This window comes from Ostrinia nubilalis, chromosome Z, assembly GCF_963855985.1.
Source record: "Ostrinia nubilalis chromosome Z, ilOstNubi1.1, whole genome shotgun sequence".
Taxonomy (NCBI): domain Eukaryota; kingdom Metazoa; phylum Arthropoda; class Insecta; order Lepidoptera; family Crambidae; genus Ostrinia; species Ostrinia nubilalis.
This window is the reverse complement of record NC_087119.1, coordinates 7108553-7129358: the sequence shown is the minus strand read 5'-3', so window position 1 is coordinate 7129358 and position 20806 is coordinate 7108553. Positions and strand designations below refer to the sequence as shown.

At 37.5% G+C, this 20806-nt stretch overlaps 1 protein-coding gene and 1 long non-coding RNA gene across 10 annotated transcripts in view; one reads left to right on the top strand and one right to left on the bottom strand.

Moving 5' to 3' along the window:
- The first annotated feature begins 374 nt into the window (after positions 1 to 374).
- LOC135086861 (uncharacterized) lies at positions 375 to 7351 on the top strand. Of its 9 annotated transcripts, none has more exons than XM_063981681.1 (3): positions 2075 to 2607; positions 6350 to 6511; positions 6919 to 7351. In XM_063981681.1, the coding sequence occupies exons 2-3, from the start codon at positions 6400 to 6402 to the stop codon at positions 7314 to 7316; spliced, it is 510 nt and encodes a 169-aa protein (XP_063837751.1). In that variant the 5' UTR covers positions 2075 to 2607; positions 6350 to 6399; the 3' UTR covers positions 7317 to 7351. The 9 variants fall into 9 exon arrangements, 4 of the variants coding, with proteins under 4 accessions (XP_063837754.1, XP_063837752.1, XP_063837751.1 ...); XR_010260617.1 differs by lacking the exon at positions 6350 to 6511 and adding an exon at positions 6171 to 6304 and having other exon boundaries at positions 2078 to 2607; XR_010260614.1 differs by having other exon boundaries at positions 2078 to 2607; positions 6171 to 6500.
- The window catches only part of LOC135086893 (uncharacterized), a 192484-nt gene continuing 177182 nt past the window's right edge, over positions 5505 to 20806 (bottom strand). The window contains exon 2 of the long non-coding RNA XR_010260632.1: positions 5505 to 5802. This is a non-coding gene — a long non-coding RNA (uncharacterized LOC135086893). The remainder of the gene's footprint in view (positions 5803 to 20806) is intronic.

Below are 20806 nucleotides of genomic sequence, written 5' to 3'. Positions count from 1 at the left end.
TTTTCTAATGACCAAATGGTTCCTTATTATTTTATTTTAATGATGAGGTAGATATTTTTTTAAGTAATTAATATTTTGTTATTATAATAATAGTAATTTTGAATGCCTACATAGGTACATAAAAGTATGTGTAATGAAAGTGATTATTTTTGGCATGTATTTAAATGATCTTTTTAAATTAGCAAAAACGGCAATTAAAAAAATCTAAATGGTCATCTATTTTAATGATTGATCCTCTTTCTTTGAGACATAAAATAAATGAAATCGATCGATATTTTAATCTCTTTTGAACTACGCAAAAAATTATTGAGATGTAAAAATTATATCTGATCGTTTGTTATCTGATTTGTATAAATTATTTTTTGTCTGTTGGCGCTTCTCGAGTCCTCGGGCTTCATCGAGATCGATCGGCCATCATCGGCTCCGCGCGAGGCGCCGGCACACTCCGTACGTGCCCGACGCCCACTCAGCCTCACGACCGTCACCGGTGTCAGACGCGGCCCTCCCACGTAGGCGCGAACTAGCGATATATTTATAATCATTACACCTATGAAATACAGTCCGCCTTTAATTTATATCTAACGTCTAGTAAGACCCTAACATTGGTCCTTCGAGCCGTCTACTCGTCTGGTTCCTGAGTGATCGCTGTACAACTGCGTGTCACCGTTCGTCGTGGACTTTGACCGGAACAACGTGGAACCGTCGTCACCTTAGCCGCGTGGAAGAGGATCCTGGAGCTGATGTCACCTTTTGTTGGGGAGTATACAGTTCATGCGTGAGTCGTTCCAATTAGTCGCTTCCCTATTTGTCTATTTTTTTTCAACTTTGCCGAAAATTGTTCCTATTTGCCAACTTAATTCATATTTTCTCATTCATCGTCTTGCTTCTCACTTTATCAGCCCGCAAACCTACTATCTGTCTCTTTCTTTGCGTATTTTTTTGCCAGCTCGTGTTTACGTACACGCGGTCAATAACCCTAACGGGACCCGCCTTCCTTACGTAATCGCACTAAACTGCATTGACTGCATCAATCAGCTGTTTGCGCGCTATTCATTTCTTTTATTACGCATAATTTCCTTTTCTTTCATTAAACTTTACACGTGCTTGCTCAAATCAAAATGGCTGACATAAAATCTTTACTTAAAAAACGAAGCACTTATAAGTGTAAGCTCACAATCTTTAGCAATTATTTAAATTTATTAAACACTGGATCCAAAATTTCAGAATTGCAACGTTTAGACCTCGAGGAACGCTTTAGTAGATTCAATGTTATGTACACTGAATTCGATGCATTGCAGAGCGAGATCGAGATGCTCGAGGAGGACCCCGAGGACCTGCTCGAGGAGCGCGAGGACTTCGAGCGCCAGTACTTCAGCCAGGTGGCCCTCGCACGCTCTCTGCTTGGGGTTTCTTCCAAAGGTTCCGTATCAGACTCCAAACACGATAACACTAATGCACAATTCAATAATAACTTTGTTCGATTACCCAAAATCAATCTACCTAGCTTCGATGGGAACTATCAATACTGGCTCGAGTTTAGAGACACATTTATTTCGTTAATTCATGATAATAATAGCATAGACAATATTAACAAATTTCATTATTTGCGAGCTTCACTCCAAGGAAATGCAGCCTTAATTATAAAAAATATTGATTTTACCGGCGATAACTACAATGTGGCATGGGACTTATTATGCGAACGTTTTAATAACAATCGCCTTCTTATAGACAATCATTTGCAGGCAATATTTGATGTTGAGCCCGTATTGAGGGAGTCCAGTACTTCTCTTAGAAACTTAGTTGATGTAATCAATAAAAACATTAGAGCTCTTACAACATTAAAACAACCTACTGAACATTGGCATACTCTTCTTATTTTTATATTGGCTAAAAAGTTGGACATAACAACAAGTCGCCACTGGGAAGAGTATCGCAATGAGTTGTCTATTGAACCCACTTTACATCAATTTTGTACTTTTATAGGAAGGAAAGCGGACTTATTGGAATCAATTGAAACAAATCATAACTCATCTAATAATAATATATTGGTTGCCTTAAATAATGATCATACAAACTTAAATAAACAAACACAACAAAATAAAAAATCAAATAATAATAACAGTTATAATAATAGTAAACAAAACTTTTTAACTTGTCCGCTTTGCTCCCAACGCCATTTACTATTTTCGTGTGAATCTTTTAGAGCTTTGTCTATTGAGAACCGTATACAAAAAGCAAAGGATTTTAAAGTTTGTCTTAACTGCTTACGCCCTGGTCATTTTGCTAAGCAATGCAAGCTCACTCATTGCAAATATTGTAAAACTAAACACAACACTCTTTTACATTTGGAATCACAAAATTTAGTACCTTTTATTAATCCTTTGCCTTCTGCTATTGACAATGTTACCTCCGCAGCTACTTCCTTGCAGATTGCTACTTCTTCCCATGTTTTACTGTCCACAACATTGGTGAACGTCTTGAACACTTCGGGCGAGAAGTACACTGCCCGGCTACTACTGGACAACGGTAGTACAGCCAACTTCGTAACGCAACGCTTGTGTGACAAGTTGGGTTTGTCACGATGCGGCACGAGAACAAAGGTCACAGGTATTAACAACCATATCTCTTCAAGTACACAGTCTTGTAACCTCACAATCGAGTCTTTATGCTGTGCCTACAATCTAGATATAGTGTGTCATGTCTTGCCTGAGATCTCTAATGTTCTACCCTCTTCTTTCGTGAACATAAATCACGTACCTATCCCCCCAGGTCTTCAGTTAGCTGACCCGAATTTCAATATTCCGTCGGTCATCGACATCCTGGTAGGCGCGGAAGTCTTTTGGAATGTCTTAGGTTCCAATTTCATTGATTTAGGTAAAAATCTCCCCAAATTGTGTGAAACAAAGTTTGGCTGGTTGGTTTCAGGAAGCGTATCATGCCAAAAGAATAGCACTATTTTTCAGTCCTGTAACCACACAAGTTTAGCCCCTACTCCTGACCTATCTCAATTTTGGGAACTTGATCATGTCTCACCTAATCACTCACAATCTTTAGAAGAAAGAGCATGTGAGAAACATTTTTTTGAGACAACCTTCCGCAAGGACGACGGTCGTTTTGTCGTCTCTATGCCACTGAAACAAGATCCAAGTTTACTGGGACTCTCTTACGAAAACGCTAAATGTAGGTTCTTGTCGTTAGAACGACGTTTTCACCGCGATCCCATCTTCAGAGATCGATATTTTGAATTCATGCACGAGTATGAATCACTAGGTCACATGACATTAGACAATGATTGCGCCTCTATGCCTAACAGCTCTAAGGGAAATTATTTTATTCCACATCACGGCGTTATTAGGGAGTCTAGTTCCACTACTAAGCTTCGCGTAGTTTTCGACGCTTCAGCTCCCACTTCTTCAGGAGTGTCTCTTAATGACCTCCAAATGGTAGGGCCTGTCGTTCAGGATGATCTATTCTCCATTTTAATACGCTTTCGCCAACATAGGTACGTGATTTCGGGCGACGTAGAGAAAATGTACAGAGCGATAGAATTAAATCCCATCCAACGACCCTTACAAAAAATCATATTTCGGTTCGACACAAAGGAACCTCTTAAAACCTACACTTTAAATACAGTAACTTATGGTACTGCTTCTTCGCCATATTTGGCCACCAAATGTCTAGTGAGCCTCGCGGACAATTTAGAAGACAGTCACGTTAAATCCGCTATACAACGTGATTTTTACGTAGATGACTTCCTCCATTCTGCTAGTTCAATTTCAGAAACTATCGATGTTGCTAAACAAGTAGCATCGGTACTGTCTTCAGCCCAACTTCATCTACGTAAATGGAAATCAAATTCTCCCGAAATTTTGTCTCAAATTAGTGGCGCGCATTCTGGTGAGCCAAATAATTCTATTGACTTTTCAGAGCAGGGCCAAGGCAACTGTCAGTCTAAAACTTTAGGTCTTCATTGGATTTGTAATACAGACAACTTAACCTTTTCAATTCATATAGAACATTCTAAAATTATAACAAAACGTCACATTCTTTCGGTAATAAGCCAAATTTTTGATCCCCTGGGACTTGTGGGACCATGTGTCGTCGAAGCAAAAATCATTATGCAACGTTTGTGGCTAGAAAAGTACGATTGGGATGACACGGTTTCACTTGAAATTAGGGACTTATGGTTTTTGTTTGAAAGTACTTTATCTTTTCTTAACAAGCTTAACATCCCACGCTGGATTTCCTGTGAGGAATCGTCTATTTACGAGGTCCATGTTTTCACAGATGCATCCGAGAAGGCCTATGGAGCTTGCCTGTACATTCGATCTTACAACCCTGGCTCAAACTCGGTGCATGTTCAACTTGTGGCGTCTAGAAACCGCATAGCTCCCATAAAACCCACCACCATACCTAGACTTGAACTCTGTGGTGCGTTGTTAGGTGCAAGACTGTGTACAAAAGTAGTTAACTCGCTTACTTTGCACATAGACAAATGTAGATTTTGGTGTGACTCCACAATAGTTTTAGGTTGGCTGTCAACTCCATCTACTCAATTAAAACCCTTTGTGCGAAATAGAGTCAACGAAATTCAGGAGAGTACTTGTGGTCATACCTGGAGCTACGTGCCGTCAAAGGACAACCCGGCAGATCTCGTTTCACGGGGCCTAAGAGCTGACGTCATTGGCGACACCCGTCTATGGTGGTCTGGACCTTCATTTTTAACACAGAGTGAAAATGAATGGCCCGTCATGCCTAATGTCGTGAAGCGTGATCTACCTGAAGTAGCTTCTCACATCATTAGCAGTAGTGATGCTGTAGATAATGCTTGTAGTCGTAGTAGCGCTTTCTTAACCAATAACATTGACATAACAATTATTCAATCTTTAATATCGCAATACTCAAGCTTTACTAAGTTACAGCGAGTTGTAGCCTATTTGTGTAGATTTGTTCATAACCTTAAAAACATAAATAATAAAAGGTGTGGCAATCTCTCTTTATTTGAAATAAAAAGTTCTCATGACTTAATGAAGAATGTTCACTAATTTTGTTTTTTAGCTTTCTGTATTCTCTGTTAAAAATAAAAAATACACGTGAAATAATTATTTCGATACGTCAATTAGTTTCCAAGATATTGAATTTTAAAAGTGCGGGCGGCGGCCGGCCCGCCATTTTATGCGCGTGACGTCATATTACAACGACTGGCTCATATTTGTATGGGTGGAATCTTGCAAACTGAATTAAGACCCACTTCCAGGCAACCGATTAAGCTGAAATTTCGCAAACACATGTGATTTGGATGACCATGCAATATTATGATGACATGGAGCTGATCTGATGATGGAGCTGGAAGGTGGCCATAGGAACTCTATAATAAAACGACTTAAATGCATCGAGTTTGGGCTCGTTCGTTTTGTATTGATGAGTATTTTAATTCTATATAGTAATCGGGGTCTAATGATGGAGCTGGAAGGTAATTCGCAATAAAACGACACAATCGCATCAAGTTTGGGTTTGGTTCAATTTTAATTTCTGTGATGGGTCTGGGTGTTAATATGTATAATAAGTTTGTATTTACAAAAAAAAATTATTTAAGTATGTTTATATCCGTTTTCTAGTGAGCGGACGCTGTGAATGTACGTCACACGGGGTCACGTGACCGTCGGCGGGACTCATTATTTAAGCGAACTTTGAATGCCTATAAAATCATAACTACTGGGTATTTTTGAATGAAATAAAAACTAATGTATTTGTAAATGTAAAAGCTTAACTGTAACATAGGTTTCAAGTGATTTTGCATACCTAGTAACATTCTCAATTTTACATTGTGCTCAACTTCAAATGTTTCCTAACGAATACAAATTATTACAGTCCAAGAAGACATTGCCACACAAAAATAAATTAATTCCATTATCACCATTTTTAGATAACAATGGTCTTATTCGCGTAGGCGGGAGGCTTGATAATTCCCCCTACGACTATAATTTAAAACATCCAATCTTATTATGTGGCTCTCATTACATCACTAAACTTATCTTTCAAATGCAACATATAAAACTTTTACATGCCGGCCCTCAATTACTTTTGGCTAGCGTTCGCCAAACCTATTGGCCTCTTAAAGGCAGAAATCTTTCAAAGCATGTTGTTAACAAATGTGTAATTTGTTACAGACATAGAGCTCAAAATGTACAACCTGTAATGGGACAGCTACCTCTTAATAGAACACAATTAGATTTTCCATTTCAAAACTGTAATGTTGACTATGCTGGCCCAGTTTTGATAGCCGATCGAAAGGGACGTGGTTGTAAGTTGTTGAAATCTTATCTGTGCATTTTTGTTTGTTCTGCAGTGAAGGCTGTACATTTGGAGCTTGTTACGGACCTCACCACCGAAGCTTACATGGCTGCTCTGAATCGGTTCGTGGCGCGGCGAGGCAAGCCTCAAAGCATCACGTCCGATAATGGCACTAACTTTGTCGGTGCATCGAATGATCTTCAAAGGTTCCTTTCGAGTAATAATCTTGCATCTCATATAGCCCAGGAAGGCATTGAATTTATTTTTACTCCTCCCTACACACCCCATTTTAATTCATTGGCCGAAGCTGCAGTCAAATCATGTAAGCATCATTTAAAAAGATTATTGCATCTCACTCATTTCACATTCGAGGAAATGACAACTTGCCTTTGTAAAATCGAGGCCGTCCTCAATTCACGACCTCTTACCTCTCTTTCTTCTGACCCTAACGATTTTTCGGCTCTTACACCTTCCCATTTCCTAATTGGGCGACCATTGCTGACTGTACCTCACCCTCATGTGGCTGACGTCACTATCACCCGTCTGGATCGATGGAAACGCATCCAACACGTTCAGCAACACTTCTGGCGACGGTTTCATAACGAGTATGTCTCTCTGCTACAGACCAAGACGAAATGGTTGGCATCCACAGGCGAGGTCAAGCCTGGACAGCTGGTGCTCATCAAGGAGAAGACCCCGCCACTGCTCTGGTCACTAGGGCGGGTCGTGAAGACCTATCCAGGCGTGGATGGCATCACCAGGGTGGCCGAATTGAAGACCAAGAGGGGGACCATACGTCGAGCCTTCAACTGCATCTGCCCGCTTCCACTTCATTGAAGAAGATGACTCTTCAACCCGGGGAGTATGTTGGCGCTTCTCGAGTCCTCGGGCTTCATCGAGATCGATCGGCCATCATCGGCTCCGCGCGAGGCGCCGGCACACTCCGTACGTGCCCGACGCCCACTCAGCCTCACGACCGTCACCGGTGTCAGACGCGGCCCTCCCACGTAGGCGCGAACTAGCGATATATTTATAATCATTACACCTATGAAATACAGTCCGCCTTTAATTTATATCTAACGTCTAGTAAGACCCTAACAGTCTATATCAAATAATCTTCAAAATAATGATGTTATGGTACTTATTTTTATTAAGTTGTAGTCAAAGGATGGAAACTATTTAAAGGCACTTGATGTTCAAAGATTTATTTTTTATTAAAAAAGCATACTTAACACGTTCACACTGCGTTATCGGGTCGAATTGACCTTAGGTGCTGGATGCGTTGGTGCGGGATGGATATATTCGGTCTTTTCAGTAGTACGAAAGATACATATTATTGTTTTGCAATTGTTTCGTCAAACACAGTAAATATTTGGAAAAAAAAACTTATCAGGTCCTTACGACCCGATGTCGCACTAAAAGTAAACAAATATCGTTTAGTGCTTTTATCGTGTCTAATCGACCCGTTGACAGATGACTTTATGGTCACTGATCACGGTCGAGATCGGTATACTAAGAGAAAATCAACCTTGCGATTTGAAAAAAAAATAAAGAGGTAAAAATTATGATGTCGGGTTCAGGGATGACAGAAGTAAGAAATTATTTTACATAGCGCCTCTAGTCCCAAACTAAGCAAAGCTTGTAATTTAAATAAACATGGCAATGTACCATTCTTTTTTTTTTTCTGCTTGCTTATTGGCCGCTAAGCCCTTGGCCAACTCAGTACCAATGACGGACGATTGTCACTCAACCACAAAGTACCGCGTAAATTAAAAGATATTTTTTAATTAAAAATATTAACCAATAATATTTTTAGTTAGATCAAATATATTTTAAAGTTAAGTTATACATAGATCGAAATGTATTTATTAGGTGATCAATATTAAAAGGCAAACTTGATATAAAAATCATCAAATTAACAAAATTAAAGATCAATTACTAAAAAAGAGGATCAAATATTATTTTTGTTTACCAAATATTAAAAGAGTATGTTAATCATAAATATTATGTTACCTTAAATGAAGATCATTCATAATTTATCCGTAGATCAACTAATATAGACCCAATAATTAATATAAAGATAAAATATAATAAAATACATCATTTATTTTTAAAAGTGCACATACAAAAATGATCAATTAGTTTTTAGAGGATCAAATAATATTGTCCCATTATTTTTTAATAAAGTTTTCGTGTCATTAATAGTAAACATTATTACATTGTTTCCTTTTCCATTTCCTTCTACATTTTTAGCCAAGGGCCTGCGGTTACACTTAAGTTTAGCCGGCTAAAGATAGAAGAAACTAACATTAACACATCGTCGAAGATAAACTTAAGTTTAGCCGGCTAATCTTAAGTTTATGCTCACACCTATCTTTAGCCGTAACATATCCATCCCACACCAACGCATCCAGCACCTAAGGTCAATTCGACCCGATAACGCAGTGTGAACGTGTTAAGTATGCTTTTTTAATTAAAAAAATCTTTGAATATCAAGTGCCTTTAAATAGTTTCCATCTTTTGACTACAACTTAATAAAAATAAGTACCATAACATAATTATTTTGAAGATTATTTGATAAAGACAAAAAATAATTTATACAAATCGAATTATTTAAAAAAGTATCACAATATTGAATATTTGGTGCTCATTTCTTTTATTTTTGAGGACCAACAAGTAACGATCAGATATAATTTTTACATCTCAATTTTTTTTTGCGTAGTTCAAAAGAGGTTAAAATATCGATCGATTTCGTTTATTTTATGTCTCAAAGAAAGAGGATCAATCATTAAAATAGATGACCATTTAGTTTTTGCTAATTTAAAAAGATAATTTAAATACATGCCTAAAAAATATAATAACGCTAAAAATCGAATTAAACATAGCTATCCCGTCTAATTTTTATGATAGTCTATCAAATTATATAAAAATCTGCTTCATTTTACAGCTGACAAAAAAATTATCCATTAAAAGATACTTACCAATTTTATTTCGACTTTTGCTCTCACTGGCTAAACGAACGCACTCTTTGATGGTTTGCGAGGCGAAAAGTGGTACGGGGAGGTCCCTTTCTATTATACATACTATAACTTTATGCTAAGTTGCTTGTAACATAGTGTACTTAAAATCGCGGCACCTATCCCACTGGGGCATGTATCCTGGAATTACCCTAGGTTATCGAGAAATATCGGCCGATTTTGTGATCGCGCCGTTAACTGTTTATTACGTTATAGTATCGGATAATGGTTAAATAAAACCACGGGAGCTAAAAGATTCCAATGCTGTTAATAAAGGCTTTATACAGCGATTAATATTAGCTGAAATAAATGGAGTGATATAGCTTTATAAGTCTGCGTATAACACATTTGGTTAGTATTTGTTTGGAAAAATTATACAATGGATTGTTGTTCTACCTACACTCGAAATATTGGGAAGCAAATGAAAATTGCATTCTACCCAACTTCAACAATGTTTTCGGTGAAAAACACCCAATAAAGAAAATCTATTGTTCCGAGCGAATGTCAGCAAACTTTTCTGGTGGCTATAGAATTTGAATTTTATTTTGAAGACCTGAACTTTGATCAAGTAGGTGTGTTTATCTACTAAAATACTTAATTCTGAATCCTTATTGGTATTAATAAGAGAACATATTTTTTTTGCAGCACAATTTGCTTGTATTTAGGGTTCCGTAGCCAAATGGCAAAAAACGGAACCCTTATAGATTCGTCATGTCTGTCTGTCCGTCCGTATGTCACAGCCATTTTTTTCCGAAACTATAAGAGCTATACTGTTGAAACTTGGTAGGTAGATGTATTCTGTGGACCGCATTAAGATTTTGTTACAAAAATAAAAAAACAATAATAAATTAATATTGGGGACATGACATGTGTCTTATACTTAGAACTGAAACTCAAAATTTTTTTTTTCTTCAAACACATTTGTGTACCTATCCATAGAAACTCCGTCTATCGATATCGAGGTTTCTAAAATACTTTTTTTCTAAACCGAATACTTTGCGTGACAGACGCTTCCACTCTAATTTCTTAAATAAGAAAATGAAAAATCTAAAAAAACATATGATGTACATTACTATACTATACTATATACTATACTATAGTGTACTGGTTACATAGCACCACTGGGTGCCCACGACACAGGTTATTCCTAGTGTGGGACCCGCAGACAAAGCTATATAATGTTTACCGATTTCATTGTTACCAATTGTATTTGAAGGTGTATGCTTAAACGGTGTGTTTGCATAAATAAAATATTTGTATTTGTATTTATAAAAACTACCAACGAAAATTGTTTTGAACGAGATTTTAAGTAGTTTTTTTTAATACCTCGTAAATCGTAAACCGCTTATTACCGCGTAATGTTTCATACAAATAACTTAAATTAAAAAAAAAATAATTTCATAAATCAATGGTACTTACGGAACCCTATATCTATATACGGAACTAAAGAACGCGCACGCTAATAGTTAACAATTTAAAAAAACGTCAATGTCACAACTCTCCTCTGTTATAAGTTATATCGGTCTCCCCTACATAGGTTAATACTAAGAGGCATTCTTATCCAGTCAACTCTAGGCGTTAAGCTGATATGTGAGGCTTGACACAGAACCCCGCGGCGTTTAAGTAAATTGTTTCCCAAGGGCCGCCCGTTGATGTTTTGGGAGGAGGACGTTTATTCTAGTTTACTGCCTTATCTAGATATATTTCTTAACTAACTACTACACTTTTTTATTTACGGCTGAAGAGACACTTAATTTTGGAAGATATATACATAAACTTTTCAAATGCTATAACACCTGTATTCACAAACGATGCTTACTTAAGTGAAGCAGCAAATCTAACGCACAGCGTTGAATAGAATGTGAATGGTTCGTGTGTGACCCTGTGCGTCCACGCGCACTGTGAGACCTTATAGTAATGTTTCTGAATACGGGCGTATGTGTAAATAGCACTAACTAAAGAACCTCAGGTCTTGTAAAGCACGTAAAGAAAAGTTACTTATAAGCTCACAGAGAGTTGAGTATTCACTTATTTCTCTTAAGGTTCAGCCAAACCAACGCGATCAGCCGGCGTGCAGCGATGGCGATCAATGCTTTTAGGTCTGATCGCCATTGTATCGACGATACAACCGCCCGTTATAGGATATTCATTCTACTTCGCTCGGTGCTCATGACAAGTATAAAGTTGCAGTTTAGATGGGCTATAACGTAAGTAAATATCTCTTTGTCTAGGCTAATTTCTTAATAGCCTGTACGTAGTGTACGTACAGGAACTACAGTTCTTTGAAATGGTTTCCAAACATCTAACATACGAAGACACAAGGTGGACCGACGACATCATAAAGATAGCAGGAAGGCGCTGGACGCAGGCCGCTACATGTTCAGCAGTGGACGTCCTATGGCCTGAGATGATGATGATGATGATGATGAATATACGAACATGTAACGGAGATCCTTTTGTTAGGGAAAGTCCGCTAAAGATGTTTATCAGAGTTTATCAAAACTAATTTCAGTTGGCTAAGACTTTGTGACTGTTTTGTGTAAAGTTAACTTTACAGTACTTTCAATAATTTACGGTCTTTCTAAAAAGATTTGGACACAACTATTAAATCTAGCCAAATAAAGTTTGAAAAATGTTAATAATTTAGTTACAAAACTTTAAGTTAACCTGAAAACAGCGTTGAATGGCTAAAAAAGGGCTTCAAATAAAATTGAACGGACGTATCGAAACTTTAAAAAAAAGTTGAAGCGTTAAAGGTTTAAAATAATTCACTTGCTATATGCTGTGTGTCCTAGGTGAGAATTAAAGCGTAATTAAATCGCTCGCCGAGCTTTTCAGGGAAAAATGGCGGGTGGAGGTTTTTCTCGCCTCGCTTCCGGTATACTTCAATAAGGTTGATTGAGTTTGCGAGCGGAAAATATAATGTCACTGAATATTTATTATACAAGTACTTTCATTGGTTTAATAATAAGTAACTCTATGAAATGGAAGGCTTATTTTTCCTAATTGTTTATTTCCTCAAATAAAATATAAATATTACCTATTTACCTACTGAATGGTTTAAAAATTACCTACGTGAGATCTCTAGTGCAGTGTATTTTGCGTGAAAGCAAAGTGTTAAAATTGAAATTAATCGGACGAGTTCAAAAATCTGAATTTTCGTTGTATCTGAGTAAATATTAATTTAACGCCTTTTTGGTTAATACAAAATAGAGGTTGAACTGTAATTTAATAGCTTCAGTGCTGTTCATTTTCTCGCAACGTTCCAGGAAATGAACTGGAAAATCCAATATTGCTCTCGTTGAGCAGTAATTTGTTGTAGTAATACGTAGTAATATCATTAAGTATTATGTGATAAAAGGCAATGCATGGATTCTGGTAATATAAACGAATACTATAAAATTGAAGAGTTTACTTGCTTGTTTAATCCTAATCGCAGGAATCAGGAACTACTAGTCCGATTTGAAAAGTTCTTTTTTGTTGGACTTTAGGCTAGACTTAGGCTATATAACATCACCCTACAACCAATGGGGAGCGCAGCAGTAAAGAAAAATGTCGCAAAAATGGGAAATACGAGTATTCTTCAAACTATTTTCACTCGTACGAAAACGCGGGTGCAGCTAGTGTTTATTATAAATCTGTGGCTTTTTATTTAACTTTACTAAAACTTATAATTTTTTTCCCAAGCATACGGAATATACGCCTTGATCAAAACTCTGTCTAGTCTTCTGGCTACTTAGGAACGTTTGCTTCGCCTAATGGATACCTAAGAATTCCTGTTGCAACTATCAAAGCCATTGACAAAGTAGTTAAGTATGTTAAAGTAGGACAGAACAAGACAATTTCAGCGGCCATACGAGCGACACACTAATGACACTACCTATGGAAACAAAGCTTTCAGCAGAGGGAGCTTTTAGGTATACTAAAGTTCTAGCTAAGAGACAACAAAAACCAACTTGCTTCTTAGGTAGGTACTGTTGCCTCTTTGCAATAGTGCGTTCTTTGCATTGCGATATTATGTAGTTCATCAGGTGAGATGCAGGCCAAGAAATTCCTCGTCATGGTTGAAAAAAAGTTTCATAAAAAGTTTCAAATTCATAAGAAAATCGAATATATCACGTGATTTTGAAATATCTCCACACGTATGTTATTACTATGCTGCTAGGTATCTTGAATATCTTGAATAGGGGTTCAAAGCTGAAGATATTATGTGAATTGTATTATCTGAAATCATTACCCTGGAGTCAGAATTAATAAGCCGTCGGCTGTTATAGGCGTCTGACATGACTGAACCAGAGCGACAGCTGAAACGTGTTTTCAGGACGGAATCATGTATGTAGTTGTTTAAAAGCTGCGATGATCTAACAAAACCGGGAATAGAAGAATAATTTGATTTTTACCCGACTGCGCCAGAAGGAGGGTTACGTTTTTACTAATGTGTGTCTCACCTGATACAGTCAGCGTTAAGTAGTTCGTGACACCCAAAGTACGAGACTATTCCCACCTCTCGTTCCCACCACTGCAACTCCTGTGTAGGTCCTGTGTGTGATCCACAGCTTGACCGCCACAAAAACCCAACCAATGAAGGTCAAGTTTGTCCCGGGGGAAAGTTAAGCTGTCATTGGACCCGCAACGAAATTAATCAGAAGAACAAAGGTAGGAGGAGTTCGAAATAAGCCAAAAAGTTTGCAATACATCTTTGACAGTTGGAATAAGGTTGTGTAGTCAATTTTTTGCCCACTTTGGGTGTCACAAATTATTTGATTCAGACTGTACGTACGAGTACATAGAACCTCTGAATCAACAGAGTCGAACCCGAATATCTATTACCTATAACTTCACCGTGGCCTTTGACATTCTTACTGAAATACACTTTCAGTTAACGAGCGATCTCGTTAAGAAACTCTTGGTCGTTAAAGTAAAAAATTCTTCCTAAGATCATAACAATTCGCCTTACTTTTTACTCCGTAAAAGGTACGATACGTCAGAGGTAATAAACTAAATTATGACGTCATATGCGTCAGTGACGCTTTACGAATAGCTGATTGGCTCGTATTGAGCATACCCGTTACCAATACATAAAAAGGCAATCCTGTAATGAAATAACCTACTGTCGTTCTCAGCCGTTTACTTTCAATATTGTGATGTATGAGTCGGGGTTTTCTTATTATACTCGTACCTTTGCCATTTTTTTCTACTCAAATAAACTTTCCTTATTGAGCCAATTATACATTAAACTGTCGACAGTTTCATTAATGATCAGAGTCAAAAAGCTCTCCACAAACTTATTTGGGTACCTATGTCGGTCAAAAAGGGTATTAAGTTAAAATTTAAATTACTACTCGTACGGTACTTCATTACCTAGAACTAAAATAAAACTTTGTGAATAAGCCCATTGCATCCTGCTAAAGGGAATGTTAGCAAAAATCAAATAAAAAGAGTAGGTTTATAGGGCAAAGGAAGCTTTCCACCCTACGCGATCCGACCGAGCAGCCATTGGACTGCAAAAGCTTCTAAAAGGAATTTATTATTTTGCTACGTCGGTATCCCTTTATATTGTTTCATAAACAATGCCGCATCACGTTAGTTGCATAAAAAGAACACGCTCATAAAACTATAAGTCTAGATTTACAAGTTATTTTTCGCGCAAAGGTCTTTATGCAAACAAACTTGTGGTTCATTCTTGTTAGTTATTTATTTTCTCACAGCGTGCTATGGAGAGGGCTATGCTCGATGTTTCTTTACGAGATCGAATCAGAAATGAGGAGATCCGTAAACGAACTAAAGTCGCTGGACATAGCGACAGATTAGCAAGCTGAAGTGGCAATGGGCAGGGCACATAGTACGCAGAACTGACGGCCGATGGGGCAGCAAGGTTCTAGAGTGGAGGCCGCGTACCGGAAAACGTAGCGTGGGACGTCCACCCACAAGGTGGAACGACGACATCATAAAGGTAGCAGGAAAGCGCTGGACGCAGGCCGCTATCAACCGGGTAACATGGAAAGCATTGGGGGAGGCCTATGTTCAGCAATGGACGTCCTATGGCTGAGATGATGATGATGATGATGATTTATTTTCTCTGCCACTTCCCAGCAACGGACTACCTTTGTAGGTAGGGATACTTTTTAACATCCGTGCACCAAATGAATTAAGATGTACTTTGGTACATTACATTTAGAGATTTTAGATTTAATTAGGTGTTTATGAGCGACCAATGCCATGTTGTTACAATTTATTCACGGTGATTATGTTACATGTTAAACCTTCATTTCTTGCAAGGATAATCTTTAAAAGTAGCTACTTAATTCCTTTCACTGGCAAGACTTACGAGTATTTATAATAAGCAATGCACATAATTATACCGTATCGTTCAAGAGTAGCCTACGCATACCTATAAAATTATGTAGGCAGCCCTCCCACTCGGTGGTTCGACGACCTGGTGAAGTCTATGGAAAGTAACTAGAATATAATTAGCAGCGCAGGAATGGTCATTGTGAAAACCCTTGGGGGAGAGGACATGATCCAGCAGTGACGTCATTAGGTTATAAATAAGAAGATTCCGTACGATTAAGGTGACTGTTGTAACAATTTGTACATATTATTATGCTTATGTTGGGTTGCACCAATCAAAGCGTATACAATTGTTTAACTTTGACGTTTGTCAAAGTTAAAGTAAGATGGCGCAACCCAGCCTAAGTATTTTTGGAGGTGGACCGTATCAAGGAAAGAAGGAGAGTAGATAGAATGCAGGAATATTACCACGCGGTACAAAGACTTCAATAAAATATTAACTAGAAAAATGTACAGATAAATTTACTTTTTCAGTCTACGCTTGACGTTCTATCGCAACGGTTTCTTTTTCCGCGGCTGTTTGATGAAATTCGATTATGAAATGAGTGCCGATGACGATGAATAACGCCCGTATTCACAAACATTACTATGAGGACTCACAGTGCGCGTGAACGCACGAGGTTACGAACCAATCACAGAGATTTGCTGCTTCACTTAAGCTAGCATCGTTTATGAATACGGGCGATATTGTAGGTGATACCTACAGATTACATCTGTACAGACACTATCAGCAGTAAGATGACACTTGCAGCTCAAACGGTCCGAGTCGTCAAAACGTTTATTCACCTCAATCAACAGGTAGTTTGGCGCTGTGTAAGGGTCCTTTTCGGACCGCGGTCTACGGAGTGACTATTTACAACGAGTTTCGACTCTATTCGTCTCATTTACTCATCTGAGATCCTGGTTTGAGTGAGAGTGATAGACAGGCTGTAAATACGGCAATAGTGTTTCAGAGTAGAGCCGCAGTTTCCGACTGGCCAAACTAGCCAGGCTTGTTTGTTGAATATATTTGATCGACTGTTTGAATTCTCGTTGATGCTCGAAAGAGTTATTGTCTGAACTATTTCCATTTTGGTAATTTTATCTAATTGTTTTTCAACATGGCGTACAGGTATAGTGTTCGTTATTATTTTATTTTTAAATACGTTTTCAAAATAATGTGATATTCGGCACTAATACCTAATTATCTATATCACCTAATGTAATGATGAAAAGATAAAGCACCTTAATAAAATTAAATAATGCCTTCACAGAAGTATCGACTATCGAGATAGAAGTACGAGTAGGTGGGCAGGAATATTGATAGCAATATTTGCGAGTAGTTTGTGAATAATACTCACCGTACTGTATATTTAAAGTTGATATTCAAATAAGGGAGACTACTGCATTTCCCCACTGAACTTTAATAACACCTTTCAGTGCTTACGAAAAATATTTTTCCACTACCCTATCATTCTTCAACACATGCAATCACTATAAATTACTCCATACTTAACCACATGGTTCCTTGCTAGAGCGCGGAAAAAAGCTATCGTTGATATAAAGTTCCACGTTCCATTTTATAGTAAGTAATAAGTAATGCAACTTTTATTTGTGACCCAGATGCCTAGCCGTTTCAAAATGCTGGTATATTACATGGACACAAGCTTTCGTATTAAGGTTACCTTTTTCGGCATTATAATACGTAATTAATTTTAATGAAAAATATCGCGTTTTCCTCAAGATGTAAAATTAAGTCGTCAGAAGATAAAGGTCTTTTGTAAAGCTTCAAGAATTCGCTCACTACCTTTTTTCGAGGCACACAATAATAACCTATATTTTATGCGTTTTTCTCTTTTTATTAATTTTTGTAAAGACGACTATACATTTCGTACTAGATTTAACTATTTTTTAAGGTTGTATGTTATAGTAAAGTACAAAATGGAGTGGGGCAAAAAAGCTCTCACATACATGAAAAAGTATATTATTATTTTTGTGTCAATTCAATATCACTTTTAGCCTCGATGTAAGTCGACTTTCAGCAAATTATGACTAAGGACGTATGATTAACTGCCTTCGTGGATTTACGAGTAATCGGTGATTAGCCATTCAAATGATAGACCCACGTCGATGATAAATATAGTTCCTGAAATAGAACGTTTTATTTAGAGGTGGAGGAAAGTGTAGGCAAAACTGAAAGGAAATAATTAAATGGCATTTTTATTTTAATCTAGCTGACACGGCGAACTTCGTATCGCCATATTTTGTATTTTTATCAAACCGTTTTTTGATCGTTAATTCTTTCCTAGACTACGTATTTCAAAACCTAAATCTGTTAGAACGGCCCAGGTGTGTTCAGGCCCAGTTTTAGTTGAATAATGGCCGATTTTTCGATCGTCAGATAACTTTTAACTGAAGAATAAACTTGTCATTTTGACATATTTTCCATACTAAAACTGTCAATGTGCCAAACTTAATCTTCAGTTAAAAGTTATCCGACGATTGAAAAATCAGCTCTAAGAATATTGAATTCAATTTACTATTGTTCAAAGCAATTGCACATTTGTTAAAACACAATTTTGACAAATCTAAACTATCTTTAAACACTTTACTTTCAATTATTTCTTTAAGTCTCGAAGTACAGTCAGCGTCAAATAGTTCGTGACACCCAAATTAGTCAAAAAATTCGCAACACGTCTTTGTTACAATTGGGATAAGGTTACGGGACTATTCCCACCTCTCGTTCCCACCACTGCAACTCCTGTGTAGCCAGGATCTACAGCTTGACCGCCACAAAAACCCAACCAATGAAGGTCAAGTTTGTCCCGGGGGAAAGTTAAACTGTCATTGGACCCGCAACGAAATTAATCAGAAGAACATAGGAGGAGTTCGAAATTAAGGTTCGACTTCCCTCCATTGCAAAGCGGATGACAGGTGACAAACAAAGGTTTAAAACCTTTAAGAAAAGATTATGCACCACGGACAATAAATTAAATTAAGGGGGCCTATCTTATGAGCAATTAGAAACTACCTGCCAATAATATTTTTCACAAAATCGCTTAAAAGCACGGAAATTGTTCCTTGTCGCGACAAGATCGGTGTAATACATTGCGGAAACAGATGTATGTTGTATTGAATTAAGCATTATATCACGTTCATGTTTCCAAAGATCACACTCCCACAAGATATGATGGGCAGACTGCTCATGACTGACATCATCAGTGGAACACTCGCAAAAAGGAGACGGAACTAGTCAGCTTTTTTACTACTTTGGGTGTCACGAACTATTGGACGCTGACTGTGACTACATTTATAATCATTCTTCAAAATTTACTAAACGTACGTAACTGACACAGTTACTATTAGATTTATTACGAGTTACATTAGCATACTTTAACCACTGTTATCATAATTTGAACCTTACAAAAGACAAAATAAAATATATATCATTCCATTTAAAACTCGTTACCGTATTAGGGGATTTGCCAGCGTTCGGCATATCACGTCCCATATTAATGGCGACCCGTTCCACGGTACGAGTATGGTGGTCTAAAGATTGGATCTTGGTAGATACATTGATAAGCGCTATTATTGAAACCACACACTTCTGTATATTACAGACAGGTATAAGCCGAGTTAAATTGTGTGAGCGATCACCAAAAATCAAAGACAAATCTTAAATAAATCTCTATTAAATTAATTATGCTTACACAACTTTAAAAAGCTTTCAAGTAGTTAAGTGCACTTTCTTGACTCGTAATCTTTATGATATGAAGGTCATATCTGGACTTGACAAATCTGGGGGCACGGCAGTGCCCCCACCAAGTCGAGCAAAAAAGCGGCACGGCCGTACCATCCTTTTCTCGAAGCAATTCAGGCCATTTTCGACCGCCTGTAACTTCGTTGTGGATAAAACTAGAAGGCTGAATTTTCATTAGCTATGCAGGCATTGTAAAGACACGGTATATTTAAAATTTCATTCAATTTGAACCAGTAGTTTAAGAATTATAACGGGTCAAAGTTACTTAATTTTGTCACTCACTGACTCACTGACTGACTCACCGATCATCAAAATTCTAAGGCACTTCTAGCAGACCTAGAAGCTTCAAATTTGGAATATAAGTAGTGTTTGGTGTATGAATCAAGGAAAAACTAAAATATTTGGGGGCACGGTAGTGCAACCGCCAAGTCGAGTAAAATTTTTCAATTTCGGTCCAGTTTTCTAGATACATAACTGCTGTCTACAAAATACAAAAAGAAATGAGATTTGGGGGCACGGTAGTGCAACCGCCAAGTCGAGTAAAATTTTTCAATTTCGGTCCAGTTTTCTAGATACATAACTGCTGTCTACAAAATACAAAAAGAAATGAGATCCCATCAAAAACAATACTTGTCAAAAAAACCAAGTCTCGCAACTCAGTTGTTCTACGGTAAAAAGTTGTGAGATCCATGTAATACCAAGTCCAGGCCAGGAAATCTTTAACGTTTTACATAAATATATTGACTTGGCCATCGCATGAAAACACGTGTAAATTAAATTATTTAGTGCGATGGCCAAGTCAATATATTTATGTAAAACGTTAAAGATTTCCTGGCCTGGACTTGGTATTACATGGATCTCACAACTTTTTACCGTAGAACAACTGAGTTGCGAGACTTGGTTTTTTTGACAAGTATTGTTTTTGATGGGATTATTATTGTCTCCATGTGCAGTTTTTTGTCTATAACTCGTGGCCCGATTCGTTGGGTTCCGGTGGTGGACTATTGGTGGACGGTTGAACGGATGGTGGATACTATCGGGTTTTAGTAGGTAGGTTGTGTGTGGGCAGGAGAGTCCCACATAACCCACTGATCGCCCCCTTCGACACTGTGTAATGTGATAGCAAAATTCAATTCAATAAACAATCTGACCGTCCTAAATATGAACACATTATTAAATAGATTCCGAAAGTTATACCAATATTTTGTGGCCAAAACAGACCCTTTGAAGAACTTTTCTATTTTGCCTTTACTCACCAAATTATTAACTCATCTGATTCTGATCAAGATTTGATTGCGCCTAAAAGCGATTTATTCCGGGCAATTGCTTCTATTTAAGCCTTTAACAGAATGGATGCCGACATATTTTGGACTTTAGTGAGATGAGATAAGGTTCAAAACTAAAA

Excerpts from the sequence above, each read along its gene's own strand:
- LOC135086861 (XM_063981682.1), top strand. The coding sequence starts at position 1,119 with ATGGCTGACATAAAATCTTTACTTAAAAAACGAAGCACTTATAAGTGT. Across the intron at positions 1,420-6,349 it reads GCTTGGGGTTTCTTCCAAAG|TGAAGGCTGTACATTTGGAG; the intron begins GTTCCGTATCAG and ends TTTGTTCTGCAG.